Raw genomic sequence first — 27,771 nt, 5'->3', positions numbered from 1 at the left:
AGAAATGTTACAATGGTTGGAGGATGACACATTGCTGAATACAATAATCATCGTCAATGAGTCAACGTTTCTATGGTGAGCACCCACAACTGCATAATATGGGGCAGCAAATATACACATGCAACTCTGGAACTTGTTTGTAACAGCCCCAAAGTTAATATATTTTCTGCTCTCTGCAAACAAAGTTTACAGCCCTTTCTTCTTCGTGGAGAAAACTTGTTACTGGTATTTTGTATCTGGATATACTTGAAAATGGCTAATTTCAAAGACCAATGAAGATGACCGAGAAAGGATGGTTTAAGACCGACAAAATGGTGCAGCGTCTCATTTCCTCATGAAAGTTTGAGGTTTCCTCGATAATTGCTTCCTGGGCTAGTGGATTGACTGAAGGGCCAATCGCATGGCCACCTCTCTCCCCAGACTTAACACCACTGGATTTCTTTCTGTACAGTTTCCTTAAGGACCGTGTTTACGTTCCTCCACTACCAAAATAATTTAGCCAACCTGAAAAATGTAATATAAAGTGTCATTGCACAAGTTATGCCCAATTTGCTGCAACTTGTGTGGGAAGAAATTTATTACCAGTGGGATGTTTGCCGCGTCGCAAATGGTAGTCGCATCGAAGAAAAATGTCACTACTTTTCATTCTAGGGGCTATCTCAATAAATTTCTGTATCATTCCAGAGTTGTTGTCGAGTCCTTTTTGATTCTCCCTGTATTTTAATTAGATGCTCAACTTTGTCGGGGTATTGGCTGACAATACACCTCGCACAGGCATGAATGTTTGGAACCTTTTACGGATGGGATCAAGTACTGTACAGTGGAGGGAATCCATATGAAGTGAGGTATCTCCTCTTCTGCATGCTCCATCAGTTTTAACACCACCTACCTCAGTCTTCCACATTGCTGTGTCATATTACTAATAACCTCCAGCCTCATCTACACAGATGACGAAGGAAGAACTCCATTACACAGACCTGCATTTGCCATTAAGGTGGACTCCCACAACACAGACAATAACGTACATTTTTGCAACTCTAACAGTGTAGTTTTGAATTTAACATCAAGTGATGATTGAAAATGTGTAAAGGCACAGAAGTCACACAGGTAAACAATCTCCGTGTGCAATTTCTAGCTCATCAATACAACTTCCAGTACAATCACTGACTGCTTCTTAACAAGAGTGCCAAGAAATATGTACAGGGCAAACAACTCATTTCTCAATAATACAAAATGACAAATGTAAAATAATAGAAAATGAAAAAGTTTTTGTTTGGATAATACTGGGTAGAAGCAAATTAAGTATAAGCAAATTTATTCGGTGTAACCCATCTAGCTACTATACAGAAAAAAATTCCACCACATCTACAGGGGTAATAATAAAGCAATGCAGTTCTTGCAGAGCATTTACCACACTTAGAAGTCAGTCCCGTATCAGTGGTAACAAAGACCAGGGTTTTGTGTATGGTTCACTAATCACAATAAAAAAATCATCTAATTAGCAATGCAAAAACACTAATTTATTTGGAACTTCCTGGCAGATTAAAACTGTGCGCTGGACTGAGACTCAAACTCGGGATCTTTGCCTTTCGCAGGCAAGTGCTCTACCATCAGAGAGAGAGAGAGAGAGAGAGAGAGAGAGAGAGAGAGAGAGAGAGAGAGAGAGAGAGAGAGAGAGAGAGAGAGAGAGAGACTGTCTATTAATTTTTATAGTTCCTAGTGCCCCTGTTGGCCTATTTCCCACAGATCTGGACATCCTACCCTGTCTCTTCAGTGGGTTCTAGAAGAATTACTGGATGGGTCGAAACTCACAGATGGTATTTAGTTCACGTGCACCAGATGGGACAAAAGAGTGACTTGGGGACAGCACCAGGTGAGATCTGACAACCTGAGAGCTTCAAGGTGGAAGATAGGGTAATGTGCAAGACAGAGATTATTGCTAAAATGTCATGCATGTGTTACTAAGAGCGAAAAGCTAAATGCATTTCATATGATAGAAATGGGAAGGTGATGGTGAAAAATAGACAGGTAAGAAAATAACGATGTAGAGAACAAGAAAGGGGTCAAGAAAGGAACAGTTTGAGAGTAAATGGTGATACTGAAGAAAGTATTGTACAGAAGACGAGGCTGGCCTGTTAAAATTCCTAGACTCTCTAGATACATTCTTCCAATTCAATTTCTCATGGTCCTGTTCAGAATCCCATGTTGAACTCGCCCTCATAGAAGTCCAACTACATACTTCCGCTCGTATAAAACCTACTAACAAACAAGAGTGCTTACATTTCATCAGCAGCTATCCTTTCCATGTCAAACATTCCCCATCCTATACAGCCTCAGTATTCGAGGCAAACGTATTTGTTCAGATGCAGACTTTTTACACAGTTTTCCACATCGTTCATCATCTTACCTGGCATCCCCTCCCACCCCTATCATGTACAACACACTTAGCTTTTTGCTATTATTAAATCGTGCACAATGTTTTAGCAATAACCTCTGTCTTTTATATTACCTTATCTCCCACCTTGAAGCTCTCAGGTTTTCAAATCTCATTCAGTACAATCTCCTACAGTCAGTCTCTTTCTCATCCCATCCACTAAGTATCCCCTGAATCAGGGCAACTTTTCCGTACTCTACTCCTTTTCGCAAACCTCACCAGCCCTTTTCCCTCACTCCTGTTCTTTCTCTTCAACAATTGCACAAAAAGAAGTAACTCCGAAAGCTTGCAAATGACAATGCCTTTGTAAGTGTGTTCACCTGCCACTACTTGGTGACTGAAATTTTTTTGTCTATTCCATTACTGTATATTCCCAAAAACTGATTATTTTTGTTGATAAATAAAAATGTACTGAAAAAAAAAAAATAGCTGCAGTGAGCAAAAAAGAAACATGAGAATGCTGCAGAGAGCAAAAAAGAAACATGAGAATGACACTATCCCTCTGAGGATGTCAATAAATGCGTTACTTGTGAGTAACTAGTTTTATTTGACATGTTGCCCGTGGACGAATTAAGTGTAAATGATACAAATCAGTGACTGTCATAGTCTATGAAGGACATAATCAACATCAATCAACTGTTGCCCTTAGATACACAACATTTTTACTCGACTACACAGGAAATTCCACAGACGTGCCGATTGTGTATAATTTCCCCCATTATCATCAAAATGAAATATCTGTGTCCCTACTTATGTAAAGTACCTAGGGCATTAAACATTTTCACATTCCCTACTCCTTATGTGACAGGGTAGTAAACTCCACAATAAAACAGTTATCAGAAGAAAATGGAGATAGCAAGGTAATAACCAAGGAAATATTCCACAGTAGTATCATGGAAATACTTTCCCTTTCTATACATTTGTAACCAAAGTCACTAATGAACAGTATTTAAGCACTAATAATACCACCAGGCTCTGCTTCAATAAACTTTCTTACAACCTGTCAAATATTGCCATATACTTACAACTACAAAAACAGAAAGACGAGAAGCAAAAAAATGTGGAAACAACAATATGCTGTAACTGAAATAAAATCATTTATTTACACGAGGAGGGAAAAAAGTAAATGTGATTAAATTAAAGACAACATTGGCCAGAAATTCCTTTGCACTCTTGTTTAGAGGAACCACAGTAACAGATAGAGCAGAGTTAATATTAACAATATCCTCACTCCTCCTCCAGCTACAAAGAAGGAAATAATTACAATTTGCATGCACCATATTTTACTGTGTCATTTAAAACACTCGAGTTCTCCATAAAATGTGTGTCTGCCATTCCCAAAGTAGTATATGTTGCCAAGAGCCGGGAGCTCAAACCGGCCAGTTTTTACAACCTCTGCCTCCACAAATCGCACAAAAGTGCCACACACTGAACAGTCTGTAGCCTCTCCCCCACAGGACGGCAGAGAGGGTGTGATACCCTGTACACTCGACTCACTATCCACCAGTGTCCATCCACCCCTCACACTCCCCCGGCACTACTCAGTCCGTTATCGAGATCTGCGCAAAGCCGATCAGGGCCTTCTCGTCCAGTGGCTCGTTCATGGCTTGGCTGGATGTCTGCAACACACAATTTGCACGATTTGTATAAAGAAAATTCTGTGAAATCATGCAGAGGGGACATTTCACAATATTTTGGGCAAGATAAATGTATTTAACATTTCACAGAACTAATGAAAGTAGCATATGAAAAGAAAGATTATTATATGTACTTTCCAAATATAACAAAATTAACAACCAGAAACTCTTGTCTCAAGACTGGTGTACACAGTGAAGATGAAAACTGTAAAATTCCTGCTAAGTACGTGACAAATTTTTTCCTTCCCGGAGCAAGAACAAAGTATGTTCCGAACTTAGTACCACTGATAGTTGCACCTGTGTCTGTGAATCATCTCTGGCAATGCTGCCCAAATTAATCAAAACAGCTTCCAACAGTGTTCCGACACAAGGGAAACACTGTAACCAGGAGAGGTTTCCAGCAATGGGATCAACTTTATGAAACGAGGTACCAGGTATCACACACTTCAGCCATTCACCCTGATGGGCCCCTTGTTTGCAAATAATCTACCAAAAAAAATTCATATTGTTATGCAACACTCAACAGCATTAAGAAGGTATAATTTTACAGATTGGTTGTGTAGTGTGATGTAGAGAGCAAGACCTTCATGTGCAGAACGTCATGAGTTTGAATCTCATCAGATACTTTTAATGTTTTAATTTTTATCGAAATGGTTGATCATTATTTTTATTCAGTTGATTGGTGTAGGTGTAATTTTTCCATCTCTTCCTTTGCCACACTAACTGTCATATAAACTTCATTTGCTCTCATGTTCTTGCTATCATTCTTTTTCCCTTTTCATGCGATTTTAATTGATTTTATGTATTAATTTCAATTTAATTTTTTTTCATTTTGTGACTGATTTTTATCCATGTTACTGCGTTCATTACTTCTATTCCTCACTTTGCTTGAATTTTATTTTATTTATAATACCTTCTTTTGTTCAATTCATCATCTGTACTATTTTTTCAATAGTGCAATAAGAATTTAGGCTATGTTTTAATTGTATGTTTGGCAACTACAGTTTAGAACTACAGTTTTGACACCACTGCACAGTCAGTATAAATAGATTATTTTCTCTTTTGTTTTTAAATTACACACAAAAATTTTCAATATTTGAATATTATAATAGATAAATATTGTTACATTCACAAAAATTTTTAGTGGCGAAAGAATGATATAAAGAAAAAAAAATACAACAAATGAAAAATTTCATAGGATGCTTAAAATGATGTTACAAAGGAACAGAAATAAAAAAAATACATATCAACCAATTAATTACATAAAAATTATCAAAGAATATGCAATAAAGATTTAATAAGAAAAAAATTACAGCATTTGACAAGATCTGAACCTACAACCTTTTCCACATGATGGTCTTGCCTTATTCACTACACCACACAACCAGTCCATAATATACTACTTTTTTAAGGCTACCGATTGTCGCATAAAATTCCAATTTTTTTTTTCCAATTACTCGCAAATGGGGGCCCACAATGGTGAATGGCTGCAAGGTGACATCCATGGGATCTTAGCCTACATCACTGTATAGACGGTTTCAGAAAGTCACCTCTTGTTGTAAGCTAGGTTTTCTTTGCTGAAGCTGTGAAACAGAGGTTTCTGGACTCAGAACTTCTGTGCTCTAATTTAGTCATCAAGTAAGTCTATCTGAACAACCAATTCTCATCTAACGATTATGTGTCAAATTATGAGCTGTGGCAGCCTCTAAGTTTTATTTTGTTAGGCATGTGAGAATCCTGTTCTTTCTTCAAAATATTGGCTACATTTTAGTGGCCAGGTCTCGTATACCTAGAAAAGGAATCTGGCAAAACTGGAGGAAGCATACCTAGCAGGGGGAGAAGAAAAACACTTTAAAGTGAAGTAGTAAGAGGCAGAGTGTACCACCAACAGGAAAGTAGTGCAGCACTGGCAAAAAAGGAAGAGCAACGTAAAACGGCTGTAGAAAGAAACTGTCAGCGAGACTTGAGAAAAACTTAAAAATAAGCAATGAGACAAGAACGTTCATACAATTTTGCCTTAGGCGTTGGGAAAACCAGTATGCAAGGCTAAGAAAGCACTGCCAAAGTCACCCAATAAATAGGCAGTAATTCAACAGCAAATTTACTGCAAATTGTCACTAACCTGGCTGATTAAAACTGTGTGCCGGACCGAGACACAAACTCAGGGCCTTTACCTTTCGCGGACAAGTGCTCTACCGACTGAGCTACCCAAACACGACTCACGCCCCATCCTCACGGCACTTTCCCGCGAAAGGCAAAGGTCCTGAGTTCGAGTCGCGGCCCGGCACACTCTTAATCTGCCAGGAACTTTCGTATCAACGCACACTCCACTGCAGAGTGAAAATCTCATTCTAAAGACATAGTTGTTGAAGCAACATTAAGCAAGGAAAGATCTGATAACATTGGACGTAATATCTGTGATGTGATTACAGTTTCCTATGTCTGTGGTATTAACACTTATCAATTCTTAGTCTGCTGTAGGCCTACATTATTTCTGTTATGCCAAATGTATGAGACTGAAGAGGCCAATTTTGTAAAACTGATGCCATCTTTGTGTCATTGGATGACAAGGACGAATACCTTATTTACTCTATAATAAGACAAAGTTTTTTTTTCCCAAATCAGTCATTCGAAAAATACAAGGCTGTCTTATATTCACAGATTAATGAGGTCAATATTTTTATATTGTTTAATAGAGTAATACAGGGGTCATCCTACACTTACAGATGAATTTTGGCTATTTACATTTCGTATCAATTTATTTTGAACAATCCCGAAGGACAGGGCATATTAAACAACACTTTATTTTACTTGCACTCTAATATGCTCAAGATTTCCCAATACACTGAAGTGCACAATACAGTATCAAGCTCGCTCGAATGACATTTGACATGCAACGCTAGTGCAGGGGATACGCAAGAAACTAAATTAGCAACTGCAATAATCTAGTGTTCTGCTTAAATATTGACAATTTTGTGAAATACAGTAGGAAATAAAATTAAAACTTAACTCACAAACTTTTGTTGTATTTAAATAGAATCTCAGTTTTCACGAATGTACAGCTGCCGCATACACACATTTGTGCTGCCTTCTAAGTAAAGGTAACATTCAAAGCCAAACATATTGTCCTTCCAAAATGACTACTCGATTCTGAATCTAAGTCAATAACTTATTTTGTTATGAGAAACTCATTATTTACCGTGTGAGTTGCAAATGAGAAATTCGGCCACTGTAAATGTATTAGAATATCAGAGAAAAACATCACCAGCTTTAGATCGAGGTGACACTCCAATCTAAAGAGAAAGAAAATTAATCCAGAATAAAATGTCTAGCAAATGAAATGTATCAAATTGACGCAATTGTTAAGGGAATAAATTACAGTGGCAAGACTTCACATGAAGATAATACAAACAGTGGTCACTAGATGCAGGATGAAAAAAAGTTTGATAACTCTACTGAATAGTGATTGCGATCTTTTATTTATGTATTAGATGCTGTTGTTACATGTGACCTGCACCCTAGAAGGCATTGCCAACCATGTTTCACTGTTGCTCAAGCACGGCATTATGAAACGTCGGGAGGAGGGCAGTGACCCAGGATGGCTGATACCCCCAAAGAATGCAGGGGGGGGATGTGCATGCAAAAATTTCATTGTGCAGTCAACCGAACCGTGGGAATACACACTGTGTACTTTGGCTTTTTATGAACACATTTAAATGCAGCTTGCCTGAACACATTTGCACCCTGAATCTGACTGACTTTAAAATGGACAAACACTCAACAATAGCATACACTTCCGCAGGAGACGGTAAAAGACCAGATGGAGGCCAGTGGCATACTTACGTGTTCTGGGCACCAATGTTGGCAACATTTACTCTGAGGTATGACAGGAATGATAGGGGGTGTGTCAGCTTCTGGTTCTACACAGCCAATGAAAGAGCAACTGGCAGACGATATGTTTATTAGCAAGAGACATGGGAACATTGTCACGAGATCTGCTCTAAGGCTTTTGATTGTGTGGATCATGAAATCCTCTTAGATAAGCTGAAGTACTATGGAATGAATGGTTCAGTACACAGATGGTTCACTTCATATTTAACTGGTAGAATGCAGAAGGTTGAAACAGTAAACCCACATAGTACACAAAGGGCATCAGATTATTCAGACTGAGGATGTATCAAGAATGGGGTACCACAGGGTTCTGTCTTGGGGCCTTTATTGTCTTTAGTATATGTTAATGACTTGCCTAATTATATTCATGAAGATGCAAACTTGGTGTTCTCTTTGCAGATGACAAGTATTGTAATCAAGCCTAAAAAGCAAGAATCAGCTGAGGAAAATGAAAATAATGTTTTTCAAAGAGTTATTAGGTGGTTTTCCGCAAATGGACTTTCATTGAACTTTGAAAAAACACTGTACATACAGTTCAGTACAGGGAAAGGCATAACACCGGAAATAAATATAGAGTGTGGGGTAAAATCATTAGCTAAAGCAGATTGTTCAAAATTTCTGGGTGTCTGTATTGATCAGAATTTAAACTGGAAGACACACATTGACAATCTACTGAAACGATTCAGCTCAGCTACCTATGCTATTAGTGTCATTGCAAATTTTGGAGACAAGCACATCAGTAAGTTAGCTTACCATGCATACTTTCATTCGTTGCTGTCTTACAGAATCATCTTTTGGGGCAATTCATCACTAAGAAAGAAGGTATTTATTGCACAAAAACGTGTTATCAGAATAATGTCTGGGGCTCATCCAAGATCATCTTGTAGACAATTATTTAAAGAATTAGGGATATTGCCAGTAGCTTCACAATATATATACAGCCTAATGAAATTTGCTGTTAGTAACACAGATCACTTCAGAATTAATAGCACAGTCCACAGCTACAATACTAGGAGACAGGGTGACCTTCACTACCGTTCATTGAATTTGACATTGGCACAAAAGTGGGTGAATTATACTGCCACAAAGATTTTTAGTCAATTGCCAAACAATATCAAAAGTCTGACAGACAACCAATCGGCATTCAAAAGTAAGATAAGGGAATTCCTTAATGACAACTCCTACTCCATAGATGAATTTTTAGACATAGGCCACAGAAATACAGTAAGCATTAACAATTGTACCGTATATAAGACTAACAATGATTATTTGGGATAAATGAATCTTGTGTACTTTGACACGTTCCACATCATAACGAAAGAATCGTGTTCATGATCCACGGAACAAGTAATATAACTCTGCTGTGTGTTCATAAGGGAAAAAAGAAACAGCTGTGTTCTTGTTCCCACAGTACCCAGGACCTCAGAAATCACAACATATTTTGGAAAAGCAGGCAAATATTTGAACAATGGAGCTTACTATTAGCATGATGATGATTAGGAATAGATATACCACAGATGACAGGCTAAGTTAACAACAATGGCAGCGAAGATAAAATTGATGTAAATGATTTACTTTTGTTTATTTTATTTCTCTTTGCATTATCAAAATGAAGACAATCATTAAATAGCACAAATTTAGATTAAGAGCACTGTGAACTTTGTAGACAGATCCATTACATATTTTTAGACGACTGACTCGCAAGCTTTTCGAGCCAGTGGCTCCTTATTCATCCAGAAGGGTTGAAGGGGAATGAAGGTGGGTGGAGGGAAAGGACTGGAGAAGTCTAAGAAAAGGTGTAGATTTTGGGAAAGTCACCCAGAACTGCAGGTTAGGGGAGACTTACCATACAGGATGAGAAGGAGAATCTATATGGTCACGTAGGTTAAGATCTCGGGTATCAAATCGTAGTCATTCACCTAGTGGGCCCTCGCTTGCGAGTAACCGACAAAAAAAAAAAAAAAAAAAAAAAAAAAAAAAAAAAAAAAAAAAAAAAATTTATGCAATGCTCAATACTATTAAATAATAGAGTAGTATTGTGTTGATTGGTTCCTTGGTGTAATGGATAGGGTATAGCCTTCCTGTGCCAAGTGCAATACTTTTTTTTTATTTTTAAATCTTTATCAAAATTACTTATTCAATTAACTGGTTTAAACATAAATTTTTATTTCCATTCCTTTGTCACATCGTTTTAATGTCGTATAGAACTTTTTCCTTCACTCGTGTTTTTCTTTATATCATTCTTTTTCCATTTGAAATTTTTGTGAATGTCAATTTAATTTTATTTATTTATTATAATAATTAAATATTTGCAAAAAGTTATCAGTTAAAAAACAAAAGATGAAATCTACCTATACTGACTACGCAATGGTCTCAAGACGTGCATTTGTTATAAGGCGTTGATTTTTATGGTAATTGACATACAAATGTTTAAACCATACTTAAATTCCTATTCCACTACGGACAAAAATAACGCAGAAGATTTTAATGAAAGAAGCAATTATAAGCGAGACGAAATTCAAGCAAACTGAGGAATAGGAATAATACAATAATATGGATGAAACATAGAATTATAGAGAGAGAAATCAAAATACATAAAATTAATTAAAATCACATGAACAAAGACTTCAAGCAGAAAAAGAATGACAGCAGGAAAAATGAGAGCAGATGTAGTTGGTATGATGGTTAAAATATGACAAAGGAAATAAAAAATTACATTTAAATCAATTAATTGAATAAAAATAATGATCAGTCATTTCAATAAACATTTAAAAATAAACATCTTACCTTATCCATAATACCACACAACCGGTCAATTCAATGCTGCTTCTTCAATGCTACTGAGGACCACACAATTCTTTGAGGGCCCAACAGGGTGAATGATTGTGATATCTGGGAATTTAAGCTACATCATCGTACGGTTTCAAAAAGAAATCTCTTTGTTAGTACTCATTCTCAAAAATTTTAACTAGGTTTTCACGAGATAATTGGAATGTAAATTAAAGAGTCCATCAGTTCAGGATTTTCAACTTTTCTGTAAACACAGTTTTACATTTCTGACCATTGAAAGCAAGCTATCAAAATATTTGCAACACTTTGAAATCTTATGACTGTCCGAGCGAATCTCTGAATTTTTTTTCAGCTTGTACATTACAGATAACTGCATCATCTGCAGAAAGTCTCGGCTTACTATCAATAATGTTTGCCAGGTCATTAATATAAAGTGTATAGGGGCGGGTCAGAAATAACTTTGAAACTTTGGAATGACATACAGAATCAGTAGACGTGTCATTTTGTAGCAAACAACCTAAAGTTTGATTCATGTAGTACACCGGTACCCCATTCCACAAACAGGAGCACCAGTGCAGCGCACAGTTAATACGGCTACTTTCATTGAGCATGGTCACTGTGTGTTTTAGTTTCACGAAGTGTTCAGCATAAATTTCACACTCAATACACTAAATAACCTCTGAGGAGGCCTACAATTTACTCTCGGCACACGAACTTTGTCGGGACAGGTCGTTCACTGTGATACGATAAATCACCAGGCAACCAGTTTGTCGACAATTAGATTACTTCTACATTTGTCGACAACGTAGTCCGAGTTAGCACGCCGGTCCTACGTATGACAAAACCCTCAACCGAGTGGTGCATTTTGTGCGACAACCGGCACTCACCAGCATGAAGGTGACAGTCCTGGCGATGTGAGGCATGGCAGGGTTGGGCGGCTGGACGGCCAACTGGATGAGACGGTGCAGATTGAGGGCGATGACCGTCACGTCGCGGCCGTCCACCAGCCCCGCACCCACCAGTTCCCCGGCTATCCCGTCCGCCGTGTCCTTGCCCAAGGCGAATTCGAACCGGATGTCGTTCAGCTCACCGCGTGGGTTCCTGTAATTCCACGAGAACTAAGTCCTCACAGTGTAACCGGTGCATCTAAAACGTGAAGTAATTAGACCAAGCATGTTATGACCTTACACATTTTTTTTTATTTCTGCTAGAATGATAACAGATGTATAGCAAACACAAACACACAACATAAAATGATACTACAGGGTGTCCCAAATAAAATTGGTATGCCTAACATACTGATTAATCGTTTCTAGTTGAATTGCTTGTGAAGTGAAAACACAGAGAGAGGCTCATACTGCTGAGTTGTTAGAAACATGGAGCAATTTGCATTAGAACAGTGAATCAATATTGTGGATTGTTACACAAAGATAGGCTCCATCAAGGAATGTAAAGAAATGTTTCGAGCGAAGTATCCTGGTAAGAAACTTTGCACGAGCAGTACTATTCGAGATCTGTAAAAAGAGATGGTAGGCTGTAGGATCCATTCAGAATGTGCAGAGAAGTAGGCGACTAACCTTGAGGACCTCTGAAATTATAATCAGAATTCACACACACATTATGAGAAGTCCCTGCAAGTAAGTATACAGGGTGTTACAAAAATGTACGGCCAAACTTTCAGGAAACATTCCTCACACACAAAGAAAAGATGTTACGTGAACATGTGTCCCGAAACGCTTAATTTCCATGTTAGAGCTCATTTCAGTTTCATCAGTATGTACTGTACTTCCTCGATTCACCGTCAGTTGGCCCAATTGAAGTAAGGTAGTGTTCGCTTCGCTGCTTGTGTTGACATGCGACTCATTGCTCTACTGTAGTAGCATCGAGCACATCAGTACGTAGCATCAACAGGTTACTGTTCATCACGAACGTGGTTTTGCAGTCAGTGCAATGTTTACAAATGCGAAGTTGGCAGATACCCATTTGATGTACGGATTAGCACGCGGCAATAGCCGTGACGTGGTACATCTGTATCGAGACAAATTTCTAGAACGGAGGTGTCCCAATAGGAAGAGGTTCGAAGCAATTGATCGGCGTCTTAGCGAGCACGTAACATTCCAGCCTACGACTCGCGACTGGGGAAGACCTAGAACGACGAAGACACCTGAAATGGACGAGGCAATTCTTCCTGCACTTGACGATAACCCTAATGTCAACGTCAGAAGTTGCTGCTGCATAAGGTAACGTTGACCACGTCACTGTATGGAGAGTGCTACGGGAGAACCAGTTGTTTCCGTACCGTGTACAGCGTGTGCAGGCACCATCAGCAGCTGATTGGCCTCCACGGGAACACTTCTGCCAATGGTTCATCCGACAATGTGTCAATCCTCATTTCAGTGCAAATATTCTCTTTAAGGATGAGGCTTCATTCCGATGTGATCAAATTGTAAATTTTCACAACTGACACATGTGGGCTGACGAGAATCCGCACGCAATTGTGCAATCACGTCATCGACAGATTTTCTCTGAACGTTTGGGCAGGCATTGTTGGTGATGTCTTGATCGGGCCCCACGTTCTTCCACCTATGGTCAATGGAGCAAGTTATCATGATTTCATATGGGATACTCTACCTGTGCTGCTAGAACATGTGCCTTTACCAGAACGACACAACATGTGGTTCATGCACGATGGAGCTCCTGCACATTTCAGTCGAAGTGTTCATACGCTTCTCAACAACAGATTCGGTGGCCAATGAATTGGTAGAGACGGACCAATTCTGTTGCCTCCATGCTGTCCTGACCTCAACCCTCTTGACTTTCATTTATGGGGGCATTTGAAAGCTGTTGTCTACACAACCCCGGTACCAAATGTAGAGACTCTTCATGCTGGTATTGTGGATGGCTGTGATACAATACGCCATTCTCCAGGGCTGCATCAGCACATCAGGGATTCCGTGCGACGGAGGGTGGATGCATGTATCCTCGCTAATGGAGGACATTTTGAACATTTCCTGTAACAAAGTGTTTGAAGTCACGCTGGTACGTTCTGTTGCTGTGTGTTTCCATTCCATGATTAATGTGATTTGAAGAGAAGTAATAAAATGAGCTCTAACATGGAAAGTAAGTGTTTCCGGACATGTCCACATAACATATTTTCTTTTTTTTGTGTGTGAGGAATGTTTCCTGAAAGTTTGGCTGTACCTTTTTGTAACACCCTGTAGAGGTTATCACAGGAGGTTGGTAGGTATCTTACAGTGTGTCATTGTGTACTGAAAGATACAAAGTTATAAGTCAAGTGTGATGCAAGAGCTGAAATATGGCAATCAGGAAATCTGGTTGTTAACATCGACTGCTAATGATTACTCGGACCCCTCGGTCTACTTTACATCAGATGATCTTTGACACCTTGTACACACAATTCACAAATGCAGAGAAGCTGAACACAGCGTTCAAACGAGATGGAGCAACCGCTCGCACGTCCGTGGCCCACATGAGGAATGTGTTCCCTGAAGACAGACTTGTCACTAGAGGCCTCTGGCCCTATATGTCCTTGCACTTGAGCATTGTGCGATTTTTATTTATAGGGCTCATTAAAAGCAAAGTATATGCTGACAATGTTCACCCAACAGACGATCTTAAACTGGAAATTAGTACAGAAATTAACAACATCACACCTGCAGAATTTTGCTGGTAACAATCATCACACAAAGTCAGCAATGCCTTAATGCCCATTGCCGCCATTTAGAGCACATGTACTTTTTTATCACCACTATTATCTATTTTTTTAGTTAGTTGACTGTTACTGGAATCTCAGGAGTGAGGTATACCAGTATTATGTGGGGGCAACCTGTGTAACTACTGTAGTGATAAATACCATTCCAGAAAAGTGACGCATAGTCCTACATTATCTTACCTACAAACAATATTCACAACTAAAATTTGTAACAAAATATGACAAATGTAAAAATTCAGATGTTCACAGTGGGAGTTATTTTTATTCTGTACATTGTTAGCATTATCACAGAAAAACAAGTGTCTTCGACACTGGACAGTAATCGCAGCAACTTTGCAAGAAAAAAAATGCCTGCTCAGATGTGGTAAAAAAAATACCGCAAATTGCCAATCTGGCGATCATCAATATGCGCAGACTTCCGATGTGTAGGTATATTAACAATAGAACCTTCTTAGAACGTGACATGAACTTGTTTTCATTCATAGCTTAGGTAATGAAGCAAGACAGTGTTTATGTAATCTGGTTAAACTACATATTGGTGAAGAGAAGATACAAGTCATTAATGGGATTGTCACAAGTTGTTTCGGAAATGTCGAGTTGCAATTCCATACTTTAAACCAATGATAACTTGAGAAAAAGTTTGAAAAACTTGAAGGGCACAGCAGTCACACACAAAGATACAAATATTTGTTTATTCCAATAAACTAGGTTTTGTGTCTTCTCAGGCTCACTTTCAGATCGGGTATTCATAAGTTAGTAATATATAAGGTCTACAACTTTGCTTCCCTCCTCTGTCTCAAAGTCTGACACTATTGTGAGAAAGATAAATGATTTATGACGAAGTATTGGTCCTCACTAGTCACTGCTTTGTCTCATCGTTTGGGCAGCGTACAAATCTGCGTAGTCTGTAGGAATTTTGCAATCGTCCACATGACCAGAAGTGATGGCCGGCCACACCAAGTGCCACTGATGGAAAAAGTGGGTTGCCAGAGGAAGCAATGTCTAATATGATGGGTAGGTAGGACTTCCCATTTTAATGTTTCAAAGTACATTTTGACAGGTTTTGGGACATGGGACCACAATTTTCATGCTGTAAAATCATCTTCGTATCTGTTGCTGTATTGTGGCCATTTATCCTTCAGTCCTCAGCTCAAACAAATCAACTGCTTTTGATAACGATCTCCTGTAGTTGTTTCTGTTTCAATAGTTATGAAAACCACCTCTCTTTCACATCCATACCTATCTTTGACATCAAAATTCACCATTCCTGAAGCATTGAAACCATTCTCTGAATGTTCTTTCACTAATAACCGTAGGTCTTACCCAGCATTTTATGAGCTTCAACTGCAGATTTCTTCATGTTAAAACAGAAAATCAAAAATTTCCGACAAATGATTAAGACCGAGCTCATAAGTTGACATATTCAATTGAGAATAACTTTATGAGGCAATCACAAATCGACCAATATTTTGGTGGTACTATGTTTACCAATGCCTAAGCTTATCGTATGACATTACCTACCATTTGCAACTACTTCCTTCTATTGCAAAAAAGCGGATCCAAACTTTTACGTGGACCTAATATATCTTTTAATACAACAAGAAGATAGGAAGCAATTCAACATATTGCCACGAGTTATAGTTAAATAGCATGTTGTGTCAGAAAACCAATTCCTTGCTGCACCCTTACTCCTCTTCTGTTGGACATGAACGGATTAAGCAGTTCATGGGATAGACTATCTGTAGTTAGTGACATCATCCAGAAGTTTTCTACATCAAATAAATTGCAATGGAAACTAATGCATAATGTTGTTGTTGTTGTGGTCTTCAGTCCTGAGACTGGTTTGATGCAGCTCTCCATGCTACTCCATCCTGTGCAAGCTTCATCTCCCAGTACCTACTGCATCCTACATCCTTCTGAATCTGCTTAGTGTATCCATCTCTTGGTCTCCCTCTATGATTTTTACCCTCCACACTGCCCTCCAATGCTAAATTTGTGATCCCTTGATGCCTCAAAACATGTCCTACCACCCAATCCCTTCTAGTCAAATTGTGCCACAAACTCCTCCCCAATTCTATTCATTACCTCCTCATTAGATATGTGACCTACCCAGCTAATCTTCGGCCTTCTTCTATAGCACCACATTTCGAAAGCTTCTATTCTCTTCTCGTCCAAACTAGTTATCGTCCATGTTTCACTTCCATACATGGCTACGCTCCATACAAATACTTTCAGAGACGACTTCCTGACACTTAAATCTATACTCGATGTTAACAAATTTCTCTTCTTCAGAAACGCTATCCTCACCACTGCCAGTCTACATTTTATATCCTCCCTACTTCAACCATCATCAGTTATTTTGCTCCCCAAATAGCAAAACTCCTTTACTACTTTATGCGTCTCATTTCCTAATCTAATTCCCTCAGCATCGCCTGACTTAATTCAATTACATTCCATTAACCTCGTTTTGCTTTTGTTGCTGTTCATCTTATACCCTCCTTTCAAGACACTGTCCATTCCGTTCAACTGCTCTTTCAAGTCCTTTGCTGTCTCTGACAGAATTACAATGTCATCGGCAAACCTCAAAGTTTTTATTTCTTCTCCATGGATTTTAATACCTACTCCGAATTTTTCTTTTGTTTCCTTTACTGCTTGCTCAATATACAGGTTGAATAACATTGGGAGAGGCTACAAACCTGTCTCACTCCCCTCCCAACCGCTGCTTCCCTTTCATGCCCCTCGACTCAACTGCTATCTGGTTTCTGTACAAATAGTAAATAGCCTTTAGCTCCCTGTATTTTACCCCCGCCATCTTCAGAATTTGAAACAAAAAGTATTCCAGTCAACATTGTCAAAAGCTTTCTCTCAGTCTGCAAATGCTAGAATCATATATTTGCCTTTCCTTAATATATTTTCTAAGGTATGTTGCAGGGCCAGTATTGTCTCTCGTGTTCCAATATTTCTACAGAATCCAAACTGATCTTCCACGAGGTCAGCTTCTACCAGTTTCTCCATTCGCCGGTAAAGAATTCGCATTAGTATTATCCCTCCGTAACTTATTAAACTGATATGTTGGTAATTTTCACATCTGTCAACACCTGCTTTCTTTGGGATTGGAATAATTATATTGTTTTTCAAGTCTGAGGGTATTTCTCCTTTCTCATACATTTTGCTCACCATATGGTAGAGTTTTGTCAGGACTGGCTCTCGCAAGGCTGTCAGTAGTTCTAATGGGATGTTTACTCCCGGGGCCTTGTTTCGACTCAGGTCTTTCAGTGCTCTGTCAAACTCTTCACGCAGTATCATATCTCCTATTTCATCTTCATCTACATCCTCTTCCATTTCCATAATATTGTCCTCAAGTACATCACCCTTGTATACACTCTCTATATACTCCTCCCACCTTTCCACTTTCCCTTGTTTGCTTAGTGGTTCTCTTATCTCCAAAGGTCTCTCTAATTTTCCTGTAGGCAGTATCTATCTTACCCCTAGAGAGATAAGCCTCTACATCCTTACATTTGTTTTCTAGCCATCCCTGCTTAGCCATTTTGCACTTCCTGTCGATCTCATTTTTGAGATGTTTGTATTCCTTTTTGCCTACTTCATTTATTGCATTTTTATATTTCCTCCCTTCATCGATTAAATTCAATATTTCTTCTGTTACCCAAGGATTTCTACCTACTTGATCCTCTGCTGCCTTCACTACTTCATCTATCAAAGCTATCCATTCTTCCTCTACTGTATTTCTTTCCCCCATTCCTGTCAATTGTTCCCTTATGCTCTCCTTGAAACTCTGTACAACCTCTGGTTTTGTCAGTTTATCCAGGTCCCAGCTCTTTAAATTCCCATCTTGTTGCAGTTTCTTCAGTTTTAATCTACAGTTCTTAACCAATAGATTGTGGGCAAAGTTCACATCTGTCCCTGGAAATGCCTTACAATTTAAAACCTGGTTCTTAAATATCTGTCTTACCACTTCTCTAAAGGTGTCAAAAAATTGTGACTGATAGCACATAAGTTATTTATAAACAACCCCAAAGTTTCAGGAACTGGCTTTGAATGATGATTGCACGAGAGTACAACAATGCCCCATGTATCGTTCGCAGACAGATCGTACGGGTAAGAACAATTACAGCACACAAAGGCATTCGAACAGTAATTTTTCTCATTCTCCTAACACAGTATGAGTAGATGTACTACTACTACTACTACTACTACTACTACTAATGCAGCTGCAGCGACGTCTCACCTCATGCGCAGCACCAGGTTGATGGGCACGGGCTCCATGACGTGCTGCATAGCGGCCAGCGTCTGCTGCTGTTGCTGCTGCGGGGGCACCGGCGGCACACCCATGCCGAGGCTCATCGCCGCCAGCCGCTCGCCAGCGCCCTGCACCGCCGCGGCACCTGCCAGCGCCTGCTGCGCCGCCGCACCGCCCGTCGGCTGCGAGTGTCCCGACGCCGTGCTGCCTCCGCTGCCACCCCCCGCGCTGCTGCTGCCTCCCCCTTCCTCGTGTTTGTCGCTCTCGCTGCCCGACGAGCCCACCGTGTCGATGTTGTTCATGGGCTTCACGCGCTGAAATGCGGAGAGGAGTGTTAAGTGCCAATGAGGCAAACGACATTTCCCACTCCCCGTTTGTAACCAGGAAAGACGATCGTGACAAAATAGTGTCAGGTAGGCAATATGTCGCGAACACGTACTGTATGCCGTCATTTTGTTTCACATTTGTGCACAGTTGAACGGAGAGGTACGGCAATGTACGGTGGCGGGCAAACGGCAACGTACGGTGGCGGGCAAACGGCAACGTACGGTGGCGGGCAAACGGCAACGTACGGTGGCGGGCAAACGGCAACGTACGGTGGCGGGCAAACGGCAACGTACGGTGGCGGGCAAACGGCAACGTACGGTGGCGTGCAAACGGCAAAGTACGGTGGCGAGTAAACGGCAAAGTACGGTGGCAAGTAAATGTCTCCACCTGCTGTGGGCGGGATCTTTTTACGTGTCGACGTCACGACTGGGCTGCGTCTCGACTGTCGAGGAGCGGACACCGTCTCTGAGAACGTACACGGCAATGGACGGAGGAAGCTCTAAAATGAAATGTCACTCACTTCTTGTCGAGCCTATATTTATACTGTATCTGCCCCGAGTTACGAAGTAATTGTGACCTTTACACCCACTGAAACAAATACGAGACACTAAGTGATGAAATGCTAATGTCATTTCGTAACAAAAAGGAGAAAAGTTAACGTCTCTCCAAGTCCGAGCATATTTCTAAGGAGATACTGCTTTGCAGGACCTCCACGTAAAGGAGATAATTAACGGTGACCGAGTTACATCGAAGGTAAATTAATGCGCAATACGTCAGGTGACAGTTCGAAGTGTTCCGATCCGGCTTCAAACACGTGAGAAAAGGGTCAAAACATTTCAGGATGCAATATATCTGGCACTGCAATATATTCCAGGTACGGGTGTTCCTCTATATAGGTACTGCTCTCTCCGTTTTGCCTTTCGGATTTCAGACTGCACATACGAGATGCATGCAATCCTGCCACACGCAAAATCAACTAATGGAAATGTTTTTATTTAATTATTCTAGTTTCAATATAAAATTCAAATGTTTCAAAATAATTGTTTCATTTTATAAAATTCATTTCTATGAAACTTATTTGCTGACTCTCAGAAAAGATATTTCACTACTTTTTTTTTTTTTTAAGTTATATCTTCAATCAACTTTGAATCGAGAGTTATGGCAGGAAAGGCTGTAACACAGCTCTGGCTGACAAGTAGTGTGCAGCTCATTTTTTTATTTATATTTTTTGACCAAGGAATTAAGAATAAATGGAAAAATTATTCAAAACCAGATACTTTTTTTTTAAAAAAAAAAGGTACGATGTTCCACACATATGGAAAATCTACGGAATCTAGTCACCTAAATGGAACTACTACAACAACAATCACTCAGAGATTAATCCACAAAGATCTGCTTCTAGAATGAAATGTTCACTCTGCAGCAAAGTGTCGCTGATACGAAACTTCCTGCCAGATTAAAACTGACCTTTGCCTCTTGTGGACAATTGCTCTACCGACTGAGCTAATCTTCCAGGAAGTTTCAAATCAGCGCATACTCTGCTGCAGAGTGATAATTTCATCTGGAAACATCCCCCAGGCTGTGGCTAGGCCACATCACCACAATATTCTTTCTCGGAGGAGTGCTAATATCACGAAGGTTTGCAAGAGAACTTCTGTGAAGTTAGGAATGTAGGAGACGAGGTACTGCTGGAAGTAAAATTGCGAGGACAGGTCACGAGTTTTGACCAAGTAGCTCATCCGATAGAGCGATTGCCTGAGAAAGGCAAACGTCCTGACTTAGAATCTCGGTCCAGCACTTAATTTCAATCTGCCAAGAAGTTTCACTTGCTGCTCTCGAATGACTCTAAATGTGCTGCAACAATCTTGCTGTTTTGAAGCAAACTGATCGTGGTTAAAAGTTGTGTAAGTTCTGTAATAGAAAATAACGGCAATAAGAGTGTATAAATATAGTACTAATGTAGCTTACCAATCTTGAAATTTGTGTATTATCTGACACACAGCTATAAAATTTCGTAAAACAATTAAATATATCCACCATCACTGGCAGTCTTCAAACCCTATACTAGCATTTACTTTTACTGAATCATCCGTTTTGTAACTGGTTTGAAATGGCCCACCACTAATTCCTCTATTGTGTCAGCCTCTTCATCAAGAGCAACACTTGCAAACTACAACATGACGATTTGTTCCACTTACTCCAGTTTCCCTCCCCCCATGAACCATGGACCTTGCCGTTGGTGGGGAGGCTTGCGTGCCTCAGCGATACAGATAGCCATACCGTAGGTGCAACCACAACGGAGAGGTATCAGTTGAGAGGCCAGACAAACGTGTGGTTCCCGAAGAGGGGCAGTGGCCTTTTCAGTAGTTGCAGGGGCAACAGTCTGGATGATTGACTGATCTGGCCTTGTAACACTAACCAAAACGGCCTTGCTGTGCTGGTACTGCGAACGGCTGAAAGCAAGGGGAAACTACAGCCATAATCTTTCCCGAGGGCATGCAGCTTTACTGTATGATTAAATGATGATGGCGTCCTCTTGGGTAAAATATTCCGGAGGTAAAATAGTCCCCCATTTGCATCTCCGGGCAAGGACTACTCAAGAGGATGTCGTTATCAGGAGAAAGAAAACTGGCGTTCTACGGATCGGAGTGTGGAATGTCAGATCCCTTAATCGGGCAGGTAGGTTAGAAAATTTAAAAAGGGAAATGGATAGGTTAAAGTTAGATATAGTGGGAATTAGTGAAGTTTGGTGGCAGGAGGAACAAGACTTCTGGCCAGGTGATTACAGGGTTATAAACACAAAACCAAATAGGGGTAATGCAGGAGTAGGTTTAATAATGAATAGCAAAATAGGAATGCGGGTAAGCTACTACAAACAGCATAGTGAACGCATTATTGTGGCAAAGATAGATTCGAAACCCACACCTACTACATTAGTAGAAGTTTATATGCCAACTAGCTCTGCAGATGACTAAGAAATTGAAGAAATGTATGATCAAATAAAAGAAATTATTGAGATAGTGAAGGGAGATGAAAATTTAATAGTCATGGGTGACTAGAATTCGGTAGTAGGGAAAGGGAGAGAAGGAAACATAGTAGGTGAATATGGACTGGGGCAAAGAAATGAAAGAGGAAGCCGCTTGGTTGAATTTTGCACAGAGCACAACTTAATCATAGCTAACGATTGGTTCAAGAATCATAAGAGAAGGCTGTATACATGGAAGAACTCTGGAGATACTAGAAGGTATCAGATAGATTATATAATGGTAAGACAGTGATTTAGCTACCAGGTTTTAAATTGTAAGACATTTCCAGGGGCAGATGTGGACTCTGACCACAATCTATTGGTTATGACCTGTAGATTAAAACTGAAGAAACTGCAAAAAGGTGAGAATTTAAGGAGATGGGACCTGGATAAACTGAAAGAACCAGAGGTTGTACAGAGTTTCAGGGAGAGCGTAAGGGAGAAATTGGCAGGAATGGGGGATAGAAATACAGTAGAAGAAGAATGGGTAGCTTTGAGGGATGAAGTAGTGAAGGCAGCAGAGGATCAAGTAGGTAAAAAGACGAGGGCTAGTAGAAATTCTTGGGTGACAGAAGAAATATTGAATTTAATTGATGAAAGGAGAAAATATAAAAATGCAGTAAATGAAGCAGGCAAAAAGGAATACAGACGTCTCAAAAATGAGATCGACAGGAAGTGCAAAATGGCTAAGCAGGGATGGCTAGAAAACAAATGTAAGGATGTAGAGGCTTATCTCACTAGGGGTAAGATAGATACTGCCTACAGGAAAATTAAAAAGACCTTTGGAGATAAGAGATCACTTGTATGAACATCAAGAGCTCAGATGGAAACCCAGTTCTAAGCAAAGAAGATAAAGCAGAAAGGTGGAAGGAGTATATAGAGGGTCTACACAAGGGTGATGTACTTGCGGACAATATTATGGGAATGGAAGAGGATGTAGATGAAGATGAAATGGGAGATACAATACTGCGTGAAGAGTTTGACAGAGCACTGAAAGACCTGAGTCGAAACAAGGCCCCCGGAGTAGACAACATTCCATTAGAACTACTGACGCCTTGGGAGAGCCAGTCCTTACAAAACTCTAATATCTGGTGAGCAAGATGTACGAGACAGGCGAAATACCCTCAGACTTCAAGAAGAATATCATAATTCCAATTCCAAAGAAAGCAGGTGTTGACAGATGTGAAAATTACCGAACTATCAGTTTAATAAGTCACAGCTGCAAAATACTAATGCGAATTCTTTACAGACGAATGGAAAAACTAGTAGAAGCTGACCTCGGGGAAGATCAGTTTGGCTTCCGTAGAAATGTTGGAACACGTGAGGCAATACTGACCCTACGACTTATCTTAGAAGAAAGATTAAGGAAAGGCAAATCTACATTTCTAGTATTTGTAGACTTAGAGAAAGCTTTTGACAATGTTGACTGGAATAGTCTCCTTCAAATTCTGAAGGTGGCAGGGGTAAAATACAGGGAGCGAAAGGCTATTTACAATTTGTACAGAAACCAGATGGCAGTTATAAGAGTCGAAGAGCATGAAAGGGAAGCAGTGACTGGGAAGGGAGTGAGACAGGGTTGTAGTCTCTCCCCGATGTTATTCAATCTTTATATTGAGCAAGCAGTAAAGGAAACAAAAGAAAAATTTGGAGTAGGTATTAAAATCCATGGAGAAGAAATAAAAACTTCGAGGTTCGCCAATGACATCGTAATTCTGTCACAGACAGCAAAGGACTTGGAAGAGCAGTTGAACGGAATGGACAGTGTCTTGAAAGGAGGATATAAGAACATCAACAAAAGCAAAACGAGGATAATGGAATGTAGTCGAATTAAGTCGGGTGATGCTGAGGGAATTAGATTAGGAAATGAGACACTTACAGTAGTAAAGGAGTTTTGCTATTTGCGGAGCAAAACAACTGATGATGGTTGAAGTAGAGAGGATATAAAATGTAGACTGACAATGGCAAGGAAAGCGTTTCTGAAAAAGAGAAATATGTTAACATCTTGTATAGATTTAAGGGTCAGGAAGTCATTTCTGAAAGTATTTGTATGGAGTGTAGCCATGTATGGAAGTGAAACATGGACGATAAATAGTTAGGACAAGAAGAGAATAGAAGCCTTCGAAATGTGGTGCTACAGAAGAATGCTGAAGATTAAATGGGTAGATCACATAACTAATGAGGAAGTATTGAATAGGATTGGGAAAAGAGAAGTTTGTGGCACAACTTGACTAGAAGAAGGGACCAGTTGGTAGGACATGTTCTGAGGCATCAAGGGATCACCAATTTAGTATTGGAGGGCACCGTGGAGGGTAAAAATCGTAGAGGGAGACCAAAAGATGAGTACAGTAATCAGATTCAGGACGTAGGTTGCAGTAGGTACTGGGAGATGAAGAAGCTTGCACAGGGTAGAGTAGCATGGAGAGCTGCGTCAACCCAGTCTCAGGACTGAGAACAACAACAACAACAACAACAACTCCAGTTTCTGTTTTACATTCCTTTCTTTGGCAGTTCTTCAGAGAACCTCCCAATTCCTGGTATCACTCCACCTGATTGTCAACACCCTTACACACCACCACATCTCAAACATTTCAACTTTATTCTGTCCTGTTTTCCCACAGTCCACAATTCAATAACATACAATGCCACTCCCCAGAGGTACATTCTTAGAATGTTATTCTTCAGATTATGGCCAATGTTTGACATCCCCCTTTGCCTACACTAGTCTGCTTTGCATGTTCTCCTCGCTTCCGCTTGTGTCATTTCTGCTACTCATCAAGAAGATTTTTAACTGTTACACAACAGAGATATGAATTAATGTCTGTCAGAGAAAGGGGCCATTTAGATGCTGCTACCTGTGCCTAGAGCCATTGGTAGCAGATGTTCCATTTGAGGGTCTGCTACACTAGAAGGAAACATTCCACGTGGGAAAAATATACATAAAAACCAAAGATGCTGTAACTCACCAAACAAGAAAGCGTTGGTATGTTGATAGACACAATAAAACAAACAAACAAACAAACAAACACACACACACACACACAAAATTCCAAGCTTTCGCAACCAACGGTTGCTTCATCAGGAAAGAGGGAAGGAGAGGGAAAAACAAAAGGATGTGAGTTTTAAGGGAGATGGTAAGGAGTCCTTCCAATCCTGGGAACAGAAAGACTTACTTTAGGGGGGAAAAAAGGACAGGCACACACACACACACACACACACACACACACACACACACACACACACACACACACACACACACACACACACACACACACACACACATATAAGTAAATGCAAAGAGGTTGCACAGAGATGTCAGTCGAGGCGGAAGTACAGAGGCAAAGATGTCGTCGAATGACAGGTGAGGTACGACGAGCAGCAACTTGAAATTAGTGGAGGTTGAGGGCTGGTGCGTAACGGGAAGAGAGAATATATTGAAGGGCAAGTTCCCGTCTCCGGAGTTCGGATAGGTTGGTGTTAGTGGGAAGTATCCAGATAACCCAGACGGTGTAACACTGTGCCAAGATGTGCTGGCCGTGCACCAAGACATGTTTAGCCACAGGGTGATCCTCATTACCAACAAACACTGTCTGCCTGTGTCCATTCATGTGAATGGACAGTTTGCTGCTGGTCATTCCCACATAGGAGGCTTCACAGTGAGGGCATGTCGGTTGATAAATCACATGGGTGCTTTCACACGTGGCTCTGCCTTTGATCGTGTACACCTTCCAGGTTACAGGACTGGAGTAGGTGGTGGTGGTGGTAGTGGTGGTGGTGGTGGTGGTGGTGGTGGTGGGAGGGTGCACGGGACAGTAATATATATAGTGTGTGTGTCTCAACATTCCAACACTTTCTCGTTTGATAAGTGTGACCATTCTTTAAATGGCCTACACATATAGATAAACATATACGCCGTCCCCGTATGGAAAAGATATCATAGGAATGTACGATTATATCTCAGCTGACAGAAAATTTAAGAACAAAACTAGCAATTATTCTATGTGCCTCATTTTACTTTTCTCACTGATCTCGCTGACAGTCAGTCTTCTGAGCAGGTGTGATAAGGGTGTATGCAATCGAGTTATCTCAGTATAAAAATGTTTACAGAGTTCATGACAGTCGCGAGGTCACCTAAGAAATCAAGGTAACAAGGATCTCGTGAAACTGATGTTTCACGTTATGCAGTTGCAACAATTCTTGACTTTAACACCACGGAAGCCACATATGTGCAGCAATTGTTCCCTGACAACTGTGACAGAAGAATGGAGTCTGGAGAAATTTCCTTGGGTTGGAATGATGATTGGCCTAAACTTTTTGAGAACATTCTGTGAACTGATGAGACAGTTTTCCACATTGGAGGAATTGTAAACAGGTGTAACTGTCTTCACTCAGCAAGCCGAAAACCCAAACGCACAGGGCCATCCACATGTGACAGTACGTTGTGGTATCACGTCATCCAAAGTTGTCGGTCCATTCTTTCTGCGAAACACAACGAATGGTGAAAGAAAAATGGAAATGCCGCAACATCGTGTACGGCCAGTAATTTCACAACAGAACAACCCACAGCTTCACTTCACGTAGGATTGAACACCTGGACATTGTGCAAATGATGCATACCAGTTCATTTTTAAAAATGCATAGAGATTGGTGGGGCTTATGTAGAGGTTTAAAATGATGTTTAACACAACCTCAAGGAATGCTGCTTCTAACAAAAGTAGTTTTATAATTTATTTATGAGCCAATTTTCTTAACCGTTTAAAAATGGGGATGACATATCAGATCCCCTGTACATAAAATCAATTACCATCATCAATCCAAGCAGATGAGCACAGCACACTGTAACTGTCAGGGATCTGCTTTTGCATTACACAAAGAATATGACGGAACTGCAGCAATATGGTGCCACTGTGCAATGAAAGACCACATCAAGTATTAATAGAATCTCTAAATTACCATGAACAGTGACGTAGGTATATTTACAAGCTGAATCTTGCAGGAAAGTAAAAGGAGTTACCAGCTACTACTAGGTAACTGCTCATGATTGAAATTAAACATGGCTTATAAACTGTTCACCCTCATCCTTTGCAGCAAAAGTTTCTTGGGGTCATGTTTTCACTGAAAATCCTGTGTAATTTCTTTAATTTGTTTGTATTAGTTCTACCTAACACTTACTCTATGTACAATGCACATACTGATACATTTGTATGCAGCAAATTTTCTCTTGTAAGCAAGTGAAAGTGAGTTCAGACACACAAAAAATGAGATAGAAAGTGCAATGTGGCGTAGCAGAAATGGAGTACAAAAGCATGGGTTTATAAGTATAAATAACTAAGGACAAAGACAGATGCTCCCCACAGGAAAATTAGAGAGACCCTTAAAATTAAGGAGACCTTTGGAGGATAGAGAAGCAGCTATATGGTTGTCAAACAGCTCAAACGACAAGCCAGTACTGGGTAAAGAACGGAATGCAAAGATTTGGCAGAACGGAATGTAAAGATTTGGCAGGACTATGTAGATGGACTTTAGAATGAAACAAACTTTGGGGACGATATTATAGAAAGCAAAGATGTAGGTGAGATGAGATAGATAGATAGATACATATGATACTGTGAGAAGAATGTGACAGAGCACTGAAAGACCAAAGTGGAAACAAGGCCCCAGGAGGAGACAACATTCCCT

General features: G+C 40.1%; 1 protein-coding gene across 5 annotated transcripts in view; it reads right to left on the bottom strand.

Moving 5' to 3' along the window:
* Positions 1-3,509: 3,509 nt before the first annotated feature.
* Positions 3,510-27,771, bottom strand: part of LOC126295357 (serine/threonine-protein kinase OSR1) — a 438,167-nt gene continuing 413,905 nt past the window's right edge. For all 5 annotated transcript variants that reach the window (XM_049987832.1, XM_049987830.1, XM_049987829.1 and 2 more), the window contains 3 exons: positions 18,732-19,057; positions 11,640-11,853; positions 3,510-4,053 (listed from right to left, as the gene is read on the bottom strand). In XM_049987832.1, coding sequence (XP_049843789.1) covers positions 3,976-4,053; positions 11,640-11,853; positions 18,732-19,057 — 618 coding nt within the window. In that variant the 3' untranslated portion in view covers positions 3,510-3,975. The remainder of the gene's footprint in view (positions 4,054-11,639; positions 11,854-18,731; positions 19,058-27,771) is intronic.

Source organism: Schistocerca gregaria, chromosome 11, assembly GCF_023897955.1.
Source record: "Schistocerca gregaria isolate iqSchGreg1 chromosome 11, iqSchGreg1.2, whole genome shotgun sequence".
In the NCBI taxonomy this organism is placed as follows: domain Eukaryota; kingdom Metazoa; phylum Arthropoda; class Insecta; order Orthoptera; family Acrididae; genus Schistocerca; species Schistocerca gregaria.
The sequence above is the reverse complement of the archived record's forward strand: the minus strand, read 5'-3'. Positions and strand labels throughout refer to the sequence as shown.